The following is a 14,205-nucleotide window of genomic DNA, read 5'->3' as shown; positions in this document are numbered from 1 at the left end:
ATTATGATATCCTAAAATGGTAAAATGTGGGCTATTGAGTTCTATCTTCTGTTGAATAAATAACAGGTACATGAAACAAAATTCATATAATGAATTTAATCAGAATAAATATAATTTATCGCACTACTTTTTAAAATTTACGTTACCCACTTTCAGGAATATTAATAGAGCATAGTAGCCGTTTCTTAATTAAAAAAAATATATTTCATATTAGTTTCAACCTAGGGGATAGATTCAGGAAACTTGAGACATGCCGTGGTCAGTCTACTTGTACTTCAAAATTGTCAATTTCATAGGGGGGGGGGGGCATTTCGTGCGGGTGTGCACAGTTCCACTATCTAAGAACAGCTTTATAATATACATGTCTCATAAAAATTATTTAAAGGAACATTAATGCTCATGGAAATTGGATGTGAATATTTCTACATGATACATCTTCTAGATATGGACTATTTTTTTTAGACTATTTTTACTATGTGACAACAAAACAGGTAGAAAGGAAACATTTCTTTTCTATACGACCATGATGAAATGTGCGTATGTTCCTTAAAATATGGAAATTTTGTAGATTTTGTGTATTTTTTCATCAGCTTTCTTAAAAAATATATTTGAATGTCCCATAAATATTTTTATGTGTTTAGACTAAGTTATGTAAGATCTATACAATGCACTGCTTCATGAATTTCAAATCAGTGTGCAAAGGATAAATAAAAAACTTTGAAAAAGGGTCTAAATGGGAATTTTCTTTTTCTTTTCTCTTTTGGCAAAATGCCAAAATCCCCAAAGATAAGCGTTGTTTAGGCATTATGTAGAATTACAGTTTTTAAAACATTATGTTGTAATACTAAAAAGGAATAGTTATAGTTTTATAACGAAAGTTGGTTTTCCCATTCTCTTGTTTCTTTTAAGCTCATTTTTATTCAGTAAAACTTATAAAATCACGTTTTTTGGTCAAATTTTAAGAATAACTTACAGGGTAAAAACAATGGGTGCCGTTACCATAGCAACGAAACATTTTTTTGAAATAAAAAATATAAAACAATAAATGATATGACAATATGAGTATACACAAAAAATATTATTAAAATTTAAAATTGAAAATGTATTGTGGCCAGGCATTATTGATATTGTTTGATAATTTCAGAGAACTGATATTAATTATCATCATATATCATAACGTTTCATACCATTTCCATTTTCTCCAATTATTTCAAGTACCAAATCCTTCATATATATGCACATGCCTATACTAGTACATATACGCACAATATGAACTACTTAACTAATACACTTTTATCTAATTACTATTCAATCCGCATTTCTTTATCTAATATAAATGTAACCCTAACATGAGGTCGTTAACTTCACAGAAAAGCATATCTTGTGAGGTCGATACGCTTTTCTGTGAAGTCGATATATACATGCATCTATGAATTGACAGAATGAAAGGGCTACAGTGTATTATTAACATTGGGTCAATCAGTCATATCAACACGTGCTTTAATGACCATTTTCTTTTTAGCAATAAACATTTAAAACGTTCATTATGAAAATAGATAATATCTCCAAATCAGTATCAGAAATGTTTGTGTGCTGGAGCACAAGTTAGGATATGTTAGACAGATATGTACTATTGTTCTTTTAACATTTTAAGGGCACTTTTCTATAATAACATTATATTTCAATTTTGGCATTCATGATCACCAATTTTGAGAAAACCTTGCTCATTTCCATAGCCTGATACCAGATACAAATGAAAACAAAACTTTTGATGAATGCATATGTCTTTGTGTGTCTCAGTTACAATGGACAGTGCATCAATTTAAGAAATAAAAAATTCGTTTCATATTAAAATCTCAATTAAACAGAAAAGAAAATTTGTTTGTTTGTTTGTTTGTATGTTGTTCAACGTCTCTCTAGAGATGGAGACGCCTGCACTCGCCGATGGAGAGCTGCAAATTTTGTTCTTTACTCGTCACTTGCATGTACGGCCATTGAGCAGGGAGGGATCTGCCTGCACCAACTGCGACATGGCACCTCGATGTATACGGTCTCATCCGCAGTACCGGACTCCACGTCCCGTGGTGTGACCCGCGACGTAACCCTTACGCGACTCTGGAGCAGAGACTTTAACCACTGCATGCGCCAAGCCATCGTCGCAATCCATTGCCAAAATGTTCGATCCTCTCCCATTCTAGCCGTGGTTGAACGAGAAGAGAATTCTTCGTAGCTCATTAAAATATTGACCAATGCGAGTAAAGCATACTAATAGTAGTCGGATGATGAAGTTTATCACGACCTTTCAATATCCAATCGCAGTATTATAGAAAATATTTGTTGATGTTAATTTTTGATTTCAATTGGAAACAAACCTTGTCACAGACTTAACATGACGTCAAGATTACGACACTTTTTGTGATCAAGCAGCCACGTGTAGGAGAGAGCTATATGCGGACTCCTGTCCGTGGCTTGAGACGATGGCGACAAGCGGGCGATGAAAACTTTTTTGATGACTTAGAATTATTTTTTTTCCAATGGATTTTTTTAGCTTGAATAATGTTCGATTATTCGTATCAAGCAGACAACTATATGACAGCATCAGGTATGTACATATATAGTATACGTTTTTGAAAGAGGTGGCACGGATGGGTGAGAGCAACAATAATGCTTAAACGTTCTCGATGTGTTGCCTTAGACTTTTTTTAGTTATCATCATATATTATAACTTTTCATACCATTTCCTTTTCCTTCACTTAATTCAAGTAGCCAATCCTTCGTATAATTGTATGCCTATACTTACACATGTACGTGCAATATGAACTACTACAGTGAAACACTATGCTAGCTATTGAATCCGCATCTTTATAGCCCTTTTATGAGGTTGATAACCTCACAGAAAAGCATATCGTGCGAGGTCGATACGCTTTTCTGTGAACTCGATATATCTATTATATTTTCATATTTTCTGTTACGGATGTACAATAAAATACAGAAAAATTTTCTGATTAACAAATATTTTCAGTCATTGCTCTTTTGTTTTGAAAATAATACTCGTGTTTAATAATGGTCTAAGAATATTGAAATTTTCATAGAAGTGCGACAAATTCATTTTTCGTCAAAATCGGACGGGACGTGTAATAATTTTTTACCGGGATCGAGCTTTAATTTTCAACAAAGAAATTGTCCTCGAATTCATGCATTGCATTCTAAATCTTTCTATGAAATGTGGGGTTTCCGGCTAGAAATAATTATGATTAAAGATATAATAGTTTAATGAAATGCGTGTAACTACGGAAGGATAACGACTCCACCTGCATTTGTATAACTCCAACATAAATACTGATTTTTAGATTTACTACAAAACTCAGAAAAGTGTTATCGTCCGGGTGTAAACATTACCAAATTGATATGTTTGCTGCAAGCCTGCAGCAAATCTGCTGTAAGCTTTCAACAAACAAAATTGTTCGCAGGAAGAATTTTTTTTTGTTTGCAGATGATTGCCGCTAGCAGCGATCTTGCGGCAAACATTGCAGCAATTGCTGCTAGCTTGCAGCAAATTCGCAGGAACTCAACATGTTTGCAGGAAAATTGCAAGAAACATACACGCCAATTAAATGTTCGCAGCAAGTTCGCAGGAAACATTTCATGATTCGAATGTTTGCAGGAAGTTCTCAAAAACAGTAAACAAGTCAAATCAGCCAATGAAATGCAGATTGTACTGGGGTCAACACAGAACTGGCCATTTTGAAATGATTGAATTGAAGTTGTACATGTTTCAGTATTTTGACAGGAATATACGGTATTGAAAAATTAAAAGTACAAAATTCCGGATATAGGCGTTCATTGGCATCCATGATATCTAACTGGTAAGATATGATTTTGTTTTAATTTGATATAAAAAATATTTCTTAAAAACGTGTTTGAGTAACTGGTGTAACTGCTAGGTCAAATCTTAATCTATTTATTATTAAAATCAGTCCTTATTTTAATATCACATATGTATACTTTTTAAATGTATTAATGGACCCAAATCAGTTACATGTTTTCAAATGAATTTGTTTAGTAATTGTAATCACGGTAATATTTAATGAAAACTTATATGCAAAGTTCTAAATCTTCTGTTCATATAAAAAAAGGCTATAATGCACTTTTATTCAAAATAAGTATGGAAACTTTGTCAAGAAACATAAAGAGAGCCCATCAAAACTTCATAAAATTGCATAATTTAAGAAACATGTAGTGGATTTTCTCTAAAATTTACAGATTTAGGTCAGAACAAAAGCTTTCTGCGAACTTGCTGCTTATACACAGGACTATGCCAAAACAATAAGGAAATTATTTGCTGCAAGTTAGCAGCAATGTTTGCCGTAAGCTTACAGCAATGTTTGCCATAAGCTTGCAGCAAGGTTTCCAGATTTAGAAAATCCAGTGTTTGCTGCAGACTTGCAGCAAACCTCATTTGCATGGTAAAATGTTTGCTACAAGCTTGCTGCAGACTTGCCGAAAACTTACTGCAAACACCAAGGCGTTGTATAGACTGTCATGCTTTCTTTGGCTATATTGCCGCAAGCTTGCAGCAATGCCTGCTACAAGTTTGCAGCAATGTTTGCTGCAGACTTGCAGCAAATATTTGCATGAAAGCAATATTTTCGTTAAGGGATATTATCGGCCATGTGTAAACATGTGCACAAATGTAAATAAACCCAGAGCATTGTTCTACGATCATCTTCGAAATAAGAAGAGTTAATTTTGTTTGAATTTCGAAAATAAAATTATTATGCACATACCTTTTACTGCCAACAATCTTTCGGCCTTGTCCACACAGTGTTTATTTTATTAATGCTGACTAAATTCTTAATCTACATAAACAGTGAAGCATCACACATGAATTTTGATTGGATGCACACCTTTGCAATATTTGAGGACAAATTGTCATTTTTGTTGAAAATGGAGTCAAGTTTTACATAATATAAAGTATATCATTATGCCTTAGTCTCATTAAAATATGACCAAAAAAAGAAGAGGGAATCAAGTTGCATAACTAATATATGAATAAATGATCAGCAGGGCCTTAGCTCATTTAAAGTTCTGTGCTCAATCTTGCACCAAGAGAACCATACACAGACAACCCCCACTAGTCTGATAAGCATGTTAATTCAAATCACATGCTAAGACAAATCATAGACATATTTAAGCGAACCCTTCGCTTTATGTGTATGACCTATAGACAAATATACTTAAGATTGAAAGTCCAACACACTGAATCGATATTGATAAGTGTATTTGGTTACATGGTTATAAAATTTAGTACAACACTGCTAGATATAATTTAAAAACATGACATGTACGAATGATTTTGTCACAATCCCTGTTTTAAAGAGGCTGGGCGGTCGTGGCCATTTTTAGACTATTTCTATCTCCTATAGAAGAAGAGCTCCATATAAAGATATATAAAAATGATCAAATTTTAAAACTAATATACATTAAAATTTTTCTGTGTCAAATGATAGTTGACAGCTAAAGATATCATATCTAAAAATTTAAGTTATATCTGGTGGTTAATTTTTTTTTAATTTGTTGACCCCCCAGCCTCCTTAACAAATATTAATTCATTTCATAAAATTTTAAACCATGTAGCCAGGTACATTTCGGATTAATAGATTATAAGTAAACTGACCATTATATAAACGTATTTAATATTCTTGTTTTAATTATCAATTTTTCAAGAAACAAAGTTTCATTTTTGATGAAGGACAACTTTATTCAAATAAATGAATGCAGTTCTTAAATTAATAAGTGATGAATTGATTAACAAAAAAAACCCCACACATCCCAGTGTCATAAATAATTTCTCTTCATGCATTTCATAACTAAAAAAGCTATCAATCGGATATTAGGTACATGTATATTATATATGTCTTTATTTTTTGTGGCCTTAACATTTATACACCGACTTTAATTTGAAATTTTTTTTTCATAGTTTAAGCAGAGTGCAGCTCGAAAAATATCAACGAAGAATATCAATGAAATCCAAATATAATTCAAAGAATTACAACTTCCATAACAAACTACTTGCCTGACTACAACAAGATACACGTTTATCTTTTTTAATTTTTATGTTTATTCGTTTGTCAATAATTCATTTAATTATATTGATAAGTTCTAACAATATTGATTTTGTATTGAAATATGGAAATAATGAAATGTATTTAAGCCCAAAAGTTCATTTAAACTATATAAATCAGGAGCAGCGCGAACATGGACCTCCAAAATATAAAAAAGATGGGACTAGGTGCAATTCACACCCGCTGTTTGCTTTTTGTCATGATCGGGAAAAATGAAAAGAAACTTAAAAAATCAATGTGTAAATAATGGTTTTAAAAGTGACTTAATGATAGATTGTATTTGCTGAGATGGCAAATGTACCGATAAAAAAACTTGCAAAATGATGATCATAAAAAGACGTTTAATATTCCTGCATTTATCAAAATGTTTGTAAATAGCTTACCACGTTTTTAAATCGTCTGTAAAGTATACTTTTTCGTATCGAATCAACCATGAAACATCAATATCTATTGGCAAGGGGCTTCAAATCATTATTTTAATATTTTATTGTCACCCAGGGCCTTTTAGCACTATGGGGTTTTTATCGTGCCAACGACTGTCCTGACCCGGGGCCTCTGTTTTAAGGTCTCTTACAAGAGACTAGCAACTTGCATTTCTGATCGAACGCTTGGCAGACGAACGGTTACTGCCTATTTTTTGTAATCGAATTATCTCAGTCACGGACGGGATTTGAACCAATGCACTTCCGATCAAGGATCACTATAATAAATCAATAAAGTTCTTCAAACTTAGACATTTACACGACATGCAGGGTTATTGAGCGATACGGGTTCCTTCTGACGATGTGCAATCACCTTCCGTGATATGCCACCTTTGTTATTTTTTTTTTCATTCGAGAAATACCCGTCACTTTCACTTTTGCAAAAGATAATCACTTTCTATATTTTCGTGTGAGATTTGACGGACGAGAATCGAACTCAGGTCTCCCGATCACGAAGCAGACGTCCTACCACTGGACATGAAATATAAGGATATGAAATTATTTAAAATAAACATAAAACACTGAAAGCATTGCATAATTTTATTGATAATGCAATTTATCACATAAAGTATAATATTGTCTTTTTAGTTATTTGGGTTGTCATTTTAGATGATTTTTAATATTCCTTCTATGTGTATGTTTGTATTGTAATTCTTTAATGTGGCTATTCACATTCCATGTTTGGAAAAAGATTACCTTTATATTTCTGGAACTGTTTTATTCTCATGACATATATAAATAACATGTAACTTTAAACTAAGTTCCTTTGTAAAATTCGGCATAAAATCACCTAACAATTAGATTGAAACGTGTCAGCCGCAATACGGAACAATGATTAATAATATTTACTAAATGGTCGTTATAACGACCATAGACTGCACGAAATGCTGACAAGGTTCTTGTTATCCCTGTAAGATCAACTTATTAGGAATCAAGAACATGAAATAACGCATGACATATAGTGAAAACTAACGAAAATGCAGTGTGAAAAATTCGATATTTGAATTTTTTGACAAGTTTTAGGTTACCAGTAACCCAATGACAGCCTGTATACCTACATGTACTTTAAAATGTACATGTAAATACACATACTACATGTATATACCATTTAAACCGTGAATTATTGTTTACATTTTACACATAAAACACATCTTTTGATATTTGAGGTGACATAAAACTAAAGAATTCATGAACACTGTGGTATGAATTGGTTGTTTAATGCCCCATTCCCGTAGTCCCATCCACTCTTCTTACAGCTCTGTCAACTATCGTTAGGTCCATTTACACTGGATTTTTCGTCTATCAAAATTTGCTGATTATCTTGGCGTTCTTCCGCTTGAATTTGTTTGCGCCTCTAAAATAAAATTTTAGAAGAAACACTTGATTAGATGAAAAGTATTTTTTTATGGTCATTTCGTAAGACTCCAATATTTATTACTTTATATCTGTGTTCATTCTATGTTAACGTGTCATATAAAGTATAGTTTTGTATAAAGTCATTCAAAGGGAGAGATGAATTCGTTTACAATGTAAAACGTATGCGAATATTGATCGTCACTTTGGGAAAAAACATGTCAATTAATTCAAAATGCACAAAGTTATATAAAATTAGTTCTATGATATTTGAAATATCAAAATGTGCAACATGTGAATTGGTATTAACAAAGAAAGAAAGGAATTTCAGTAAGAATCGGCTATTTGACCTTGACCCTACGTAAGTTTTCAGAATTAGAATTAAATACCTTTGCTATTGTTGATCCACAGGAAAGAAAATGTTTTACTTTTTCTGGTAAATATGGAAAAAATTGTTCAGTAAAACTCAAAACATATCTTGCGTCTACTTCCTCTTCTTTTGGAGCTCCTAAAATAAAAAAAAATTTTTTTTAAATGGACGAGTTTATAAAAATGAAATATATGCAACAAAATAAAATGTTCAAACACTTGTATGCATTGTATGCACAATAAATTATAAAAATAAGAAAATCCTTCTACTTGTTTTTTTTTAATCATGCAGCATTTGTTATTGAATGGTTTTTTTAATGATTTAACATATATTTCATTCTAGATGTCATTTAATTCAATTGTGACTAATAAAGCACTTCAATGGGGAAAAATACAGCCGAGAACATAAGATTGACAATAAAATATCTTCAAACATTCATCAAAATTCTCTATGCCTTAATTCTTCATTTTCGACTAAGATTTCTTTTTTTCGTTTTTTTTTTTAGCATAATACAATATTCTATGAAGTCAAATTTTCAACGTTAGATTAAGACCTATCAGTTTGTGGGGATTTTTTGTCATTGATTATGAATAATTTTAATTAGTAGTTGTGTATATGAAATTTGCTTTTCCTGGTGGATATAAATGCAAGGGTTTTTATGCCTTGAAAACAACAGAAATAAAATCCTAACGAAAATGAGTTATTTCAGCTATTTTTTTCTTTTGTACTCTTTTTATTCCATATTATTATCCTAAGAGTGTGATACTTGGATTGCCTGTATGGAAAAACAGAGAATATGTCTTGAACTATCTGAAATTCTTTTCCTTGATACATTTCAACACATCTAGACCAAGATGCAATTCTGAATTCTGTTTAAATAACTTGAATCTTTGAAAAGAAATTTAAGAAAATTAAAATGTCTGTATTCGTAGATATGTTCGGTTAGATAACCTCAATCATCGTTATATTTAATCTCTTAATCACTGCGAATTTGCGGCTGCATCCAACTTTGAAGAGTTTAACCAGACCTTTCATATGCTCTAAAGCTTCACTGGCATGTTTGTAAACTTGATGAATCTTGTTTTCTTAGGTTTTTGTATTTCTTCCTATTTGATCATAATGGCGAGTGATAATTTGTCCTAAAATTGTCGTAACACGGTTTGTTTAAAAAAAAAAATTTTTAAATCATTTTTAATTTTTTTTTTCTTACAGTGATTTTCGGACCTTCCAATCTCAGGCTATACATATGCTTTAATAATTGGTTAAAATTGAGCATTAAATGTGTGTGAGGTTTAGGGAAATGTTAATGACAACAAGGTGCAGACAAATTTCAAAGTAAAAAATGATGTGAATGAAATATTAAATTTAGTAATAGGTTTTCTGTCGTTTAGTTTCAATTCTAACCAAATTTTGTTGCATAATAATTTTACTAGTCAGTCCATTTCTCAGGATACAAATGTGTGATAGTTTTGTAGTATTTTGTGTACATATATGTCTTTTGATTTATTGTCATTTATTGAACGAGTGTTAGATTTTTTGTACCTGTCACATCATTTTTGTGTAATGTCTTTTTATGACTTTTTTTTTTATATAATTATGCTATTATGTATTGTGAAGTTCTTATGATTTGTACTCCTTAATAAATGACCATTTTTATTCTTTATATGGTAGTTGATTCTTCTTCTTAAACGGAATTTGGGCAGGTAGGCATAAAAATATATTATAATATATGTATCTACCTGCTTTGTTTGTCTAGTAATAACAGCTTACCTACGATTCTGCTAACAATCAGACCAATTACAATCACAAGGAAAATTGCGATGACGTCAAACCATTGAAAGGATAAGGTGTAAATCTTATTGAAACCTTCTCTGGAATTAACAAGGAAAAAATTATGTTTTTTTTATTCTTTTAAAACTGGTTTTTGACAATTTTTCAATGCAATTATCATTTCCTTTAGCTCTGTGCAAGAACTAACTCTTCATAATAACCGAAGGTAAGTTATATTACCTAATGGAATTATGTACATTATTTCTGGAGGGTTCGAAAAAAAATTATCTATGAAATGTGTCGATCTGATCATCTCTCTCTATTCTATAAAGCTCGTACGCGTTGTGCTTGATGTGAATCGTAAATTTGTAATAAGCCAAAGTCTTAACATATATGTCACTTTATTAAAGTATCATATATCAGAAAACATAGGTAATCAGAGATTACAGAGCTCACCTCAACGAATGTTGTCTTTAAGTAAGGCAAAGTCACACAATTCACCAAAAAAAAGTGTACATCCGAAAATGAAAATATTTATGCAATTTTGATCTGATACTTTGGAATAGAGCTTTATAAAAACTTCAAACTAGTTCTTTTTCATGAAAATGTAATTAAAATCCAGCATCTGAAGCAAATTTGAGAGTTTTCATCCCTTGATGCATCATTTGAGCAAGTTTGGTTTATAGAATGTTATATAAGCCTTATAGTTTTTGGTAATAGACCTGCACCCATAACTTTTACCTGGTCCATTATCTGAAAAATGTATGTCTAATTCAGCATCTGAAGCAAGTCCATTAGTGTGCATCCTAAGATGTATGGTCCATGCAAGTTTGCTCATTATAGGGCTCATAGTTACTTGGAAATGAAACCTGCACCATAAACTTTAACCTGTTCACTCAACCGGAAAATGTAGGTCAGCTTCAGCATCCGAAGTAAGTCTGGTAGTATGCATCTTTAGATGTACCATCTATACAAGTTTGGTCATAATAGGGCTCAAAGTATGTTAGAAATGAAAACTGTACCTAAAACTTTAACCTGTTCACTCAACCGGAAAATGTAGGTCAGATCCAGCATCCCAAGTAAGTCTGGTAGTATGCATCCTTAAATGTACCATCCATGCAAGTTTGGTCATAATGGGGCTCAAAGTATCTTGAAAATGAAAACTGCACCTAAAACTTAAACCTGTTCACTCAACCGGAAAATGTAGGTCAGATTCAGCATTCGAAGCAAGTCCATTTAGATGTATCAAACCTGCAAGTTTGGTCATAATAGTGCTCATAGTATCTTGGAAATGAGACCTGCACCAAAAACTTTAACCTGTTCACTCAACCGGAAAATGTAGGTCAGATTCAGCATCCGAAGCAAGCCTGGTAGTGTGCATCCTTAGATGTATAATCCATGCAAGTTTGGTCAACATAGGACTTATTGTTACTTGTAAATGAGACCTGCACCAAAATCATTCACCTGTTCACTCAACCGTAAAATGTAGGTCAGATTCAGCATCCGAATCAAACCCGGTAGTATACATCCTTAGATGTATCATCCATGCAAGTTTGGTCAACATAGGGCTTATGTTCCTTGGAAATGACACCAACACCAAAAACTACACCAAAAATGTTAACCTGCTCCAAAAACCTTAACCTGGTCATTCCTTTGCTGAAATTGCAGCATCTGAAACTTTGACTGGTACAATGAAACACACTAGAAGCATCTTCCATGCATTTCTAATCAATATAGGACATAGAAGTACTTTAAAAGAAAACTGCTCCAAAAAACTTAACCTGGGACGCCGACACCGACACCGACGCCGACGGGGACGCCGAGGGTATTACATAAGCTCCCCCAACTTCGTTGAGGTGAGCTAAAAACTTACACATAATTGTTTTATCGGTTTAAGTGTGAGTATCTTTCTTGAAAAAAAAATGTCAAAGCCAAGTTATATCTTATAGAGGGGTATTATTATTATTATTATTGCAGCCCGGAGGACCGGGCTGCTCTATACATACAAGTTTAAGTGTTGGTGTATGTGGATTGGGGCGGGAGTAGTTATTCAGAATTAAAGGTTTTCTAAACATTGAAAAGATTGCTAATCAGAATGTTCTTTCCTTTATAAATTAGGAGATACATAATATATTTACTTCCATAAAGTGAATCTGTAAAAATATGTATGTTTTTCATATTTAATATATAAAGTTGCTTATCATCTACTATAGATAAAATGACAGGTCCCTTTTTTTAGAACATCGAATTTTACTTATCGCATAAAAACGTACTCTGCACAGTTCGTGTTTTATATTTGGAAATTGAAAATTTTAAAATACATTTTTGAATATAGGTGATGCATGTGTCTAGTTTTAATTTATATTTTATGCAGCCAACATTTACTTGAGGAATTGAGGAAGTTTAAAATTGTATCGTTTTTGTTTGATTTTTATCCGACTATGAGTTTTCAAAATATTCGCCACTATCGTCTCCATCAATTAGACGCATATCTTTTCACACATATCAAAGCGGTTTGATGATCAAGATTTAATTCCATTGTTTACTTTATATATTTCCCGGGCGACAATTGATGGTTACATCAATGTTTTCTTGTTACTGTTTGTTAGAGTTCGTGCCTGTTCTCAATAGTCACCCGTGTAGCGCTGAGGTTAGAGCGTCTGCTCTAGAGTCGTGATGTAAGGAGTTGATCCTTACGTCAGGGGATAGAATCCCATTGTGGGGTGTGGAATCCAGTCCTTCGGATGAGACCATATAAACAAAGGTTCCGTGTTGCAGAACGTGCTGGCACGAAAAAGATATTGCTCAATGGCCCTGAGTGTCGAGTATAGGACAAAATTTGTAGCTCTCCATGGGCAAGTAGTGGCATCTTTATATGAGTGCAACATTCTCAAAAGGGATGTTAGACAACATACAATTAATCAATCTGTTCTCAATTCGAATTAATATTTTTTGATGAGAATTTTGAGATTGGCGACATTTATACTTTATTAAAGCTTTCAAGAGTGGGTTCAGTCTTTTATGTACTTTATCCCTGTCCTTAAAATCTTTAAATTATTTATTTTTAACAAGTACAGTACAGCACATCTGGTTTTATTACTCACAAGGTATAAGGTACTGTGCTGCCTGTAAGACTGGAGTTCAAGCTACTAATGTTAGAAGATGCTAGGCTGCCTAACATAGAGGAGTTGCTTATACACTGGTCTACTGGAGCCGGGGGAAGCTTCTTCTCAACAGACGGGGGACTGACCACGATATTACCGATGGCCATCCAAATGTAAAACAAGAGTGACGTCACACCACCGACAATAGCTCCCTGAATAGAAAAAGAAATATATGAATAATTAATCCTTTATATATTCGATTTTCGTTGATTACCTTAATGGGATGGGTGGTTAAATGAAATGACATTTCGTATTAAAATAAAGTGAATCATCTTCCTATTCCTGATTTAGCTTTCAACTCTCTTCCCTGTTCCAATAAAAGTAGTATTTGTAAAGCTTTGTCAGAAAATAATTCCTTAATTTTCTGCACAAGGTAGAGAAAAGATGACAGAAACTAGAAGCAAATCCCCAATGCAATGAAAATTAATTGCAGTTTTTTCCCTCTCCATTATCTCTGAATTTTACTTTTGCAAAAAATAAATTAACTTCATTCATAATAACTTAGCAATTGAAACATGAATTGTTCTTACGAAATTTAACAATGGTCTTCATACTACATTTAAGTAAATAACTAACTATTCCAGGTGTTACTACGTTACCGCTGTTGTTGCAGATGTGCAAAAAATACTGTAGAGTATTATTCCTGTAAATGGTGCTGTGGGAATGGTCAACACCATTTGAGCAAGCTGAAAATAAATTATAAGTAATTTTGCAAAACATGTGTTAGTTACATAATTAATGCCTTATTTCATCAATGAAATAACGATATGGAGTATTCATTTCGCAAATTTCTTTGGTCGAGAAAATGACCTTGCCAGCAAATACATCATTAAACTGGTTATTGACTACCGGTTTTAGTAGAAGGTGCAGAGCCATTATTTTTACTTTGAAATGTATACAGTTCTTTCGAATTCGTTTACTTGATCATGTCAAAGAGGACA

General features: G+C 32.6%; 1 protein-coding gene across 1 annotated transcript; it reads right to left on the bottom strand.

The window, feature by feature from the left end:
- Window positions 1-7,649: 7,649 nt before the first annotated feature.
- Window positions 7,650-13,951, bottom strand: LOC134279579 (sodium-dependent multivitamin transporter-like). The gene is made up of 5 exons (XM_062761989.1): window positions 13,864-13,951; window positions 13,205-13,416; window positions 10,101-10,201; window positions 8,350-8,468; window positions 7,650-7,961 (listed from the first exon to the last, which is right to left on the bottom strand). The coding sequence occupies exons 1-5, from the start codon at window positions 13,939-13,941 to the stop codon at window positions 7,869-7,871; spliced, it is 603 nt and encodes a 200-aa protein (XP_062617973.1). The 5' UTR covers window positions 13,942-13,951; the 3' UTR covers window positions 7,650-7,868.
- Between the last annotated feature and the right edge of the window lie 254 nt (window positions 13,952-14,205).

This window comes from Saccostrea cucullata, unplaced genomic scaffold (genome assembly GCF_032062105.1).
Source record: "Saccostrea cucullata isolate Sc308-1 unplaced genomic scaffold, CSIRO_AGI_Scuc_v1 ctg6469, whole genome shotgun sequence".
Lineage (NCBI taxonomy): Eukaryota > Metazoa > Mollusca > Bivalvia > Ostreida > Ostreidae > Saccostrea > Saccostrea cuccullata.
Note: the sequence above shows the minus strand (reverse complement) of the source record. Positions and strands in the feature narration are given on the sequence as shown.

Excerpts from the sequence above, each read along its gene's own strand:
- LOC134279579 (XM_062761989.1), bottom strand. The coding sequence starts at position 13,941 with ATGGTGTTGACCATTCCCACAGCACCATTTACAGGAATAATACTCTAC. Across the intron at positions 13,417-13,863 it reads GCACATCTGCAACAACAGCG|GGAGCTATTGTCGGTGGTGT; the intron begins GTAACGTAGTAA and ends TTTTCTATTCAG. Across the intron at positions 8,469-10,100 it reads GATTGTTAGCAGAATCGTAG|GAGCTCCAAAAGAAGAGGAA; the intron begins GTAAGCTGTTAT and ends TTTTTATTTTAG.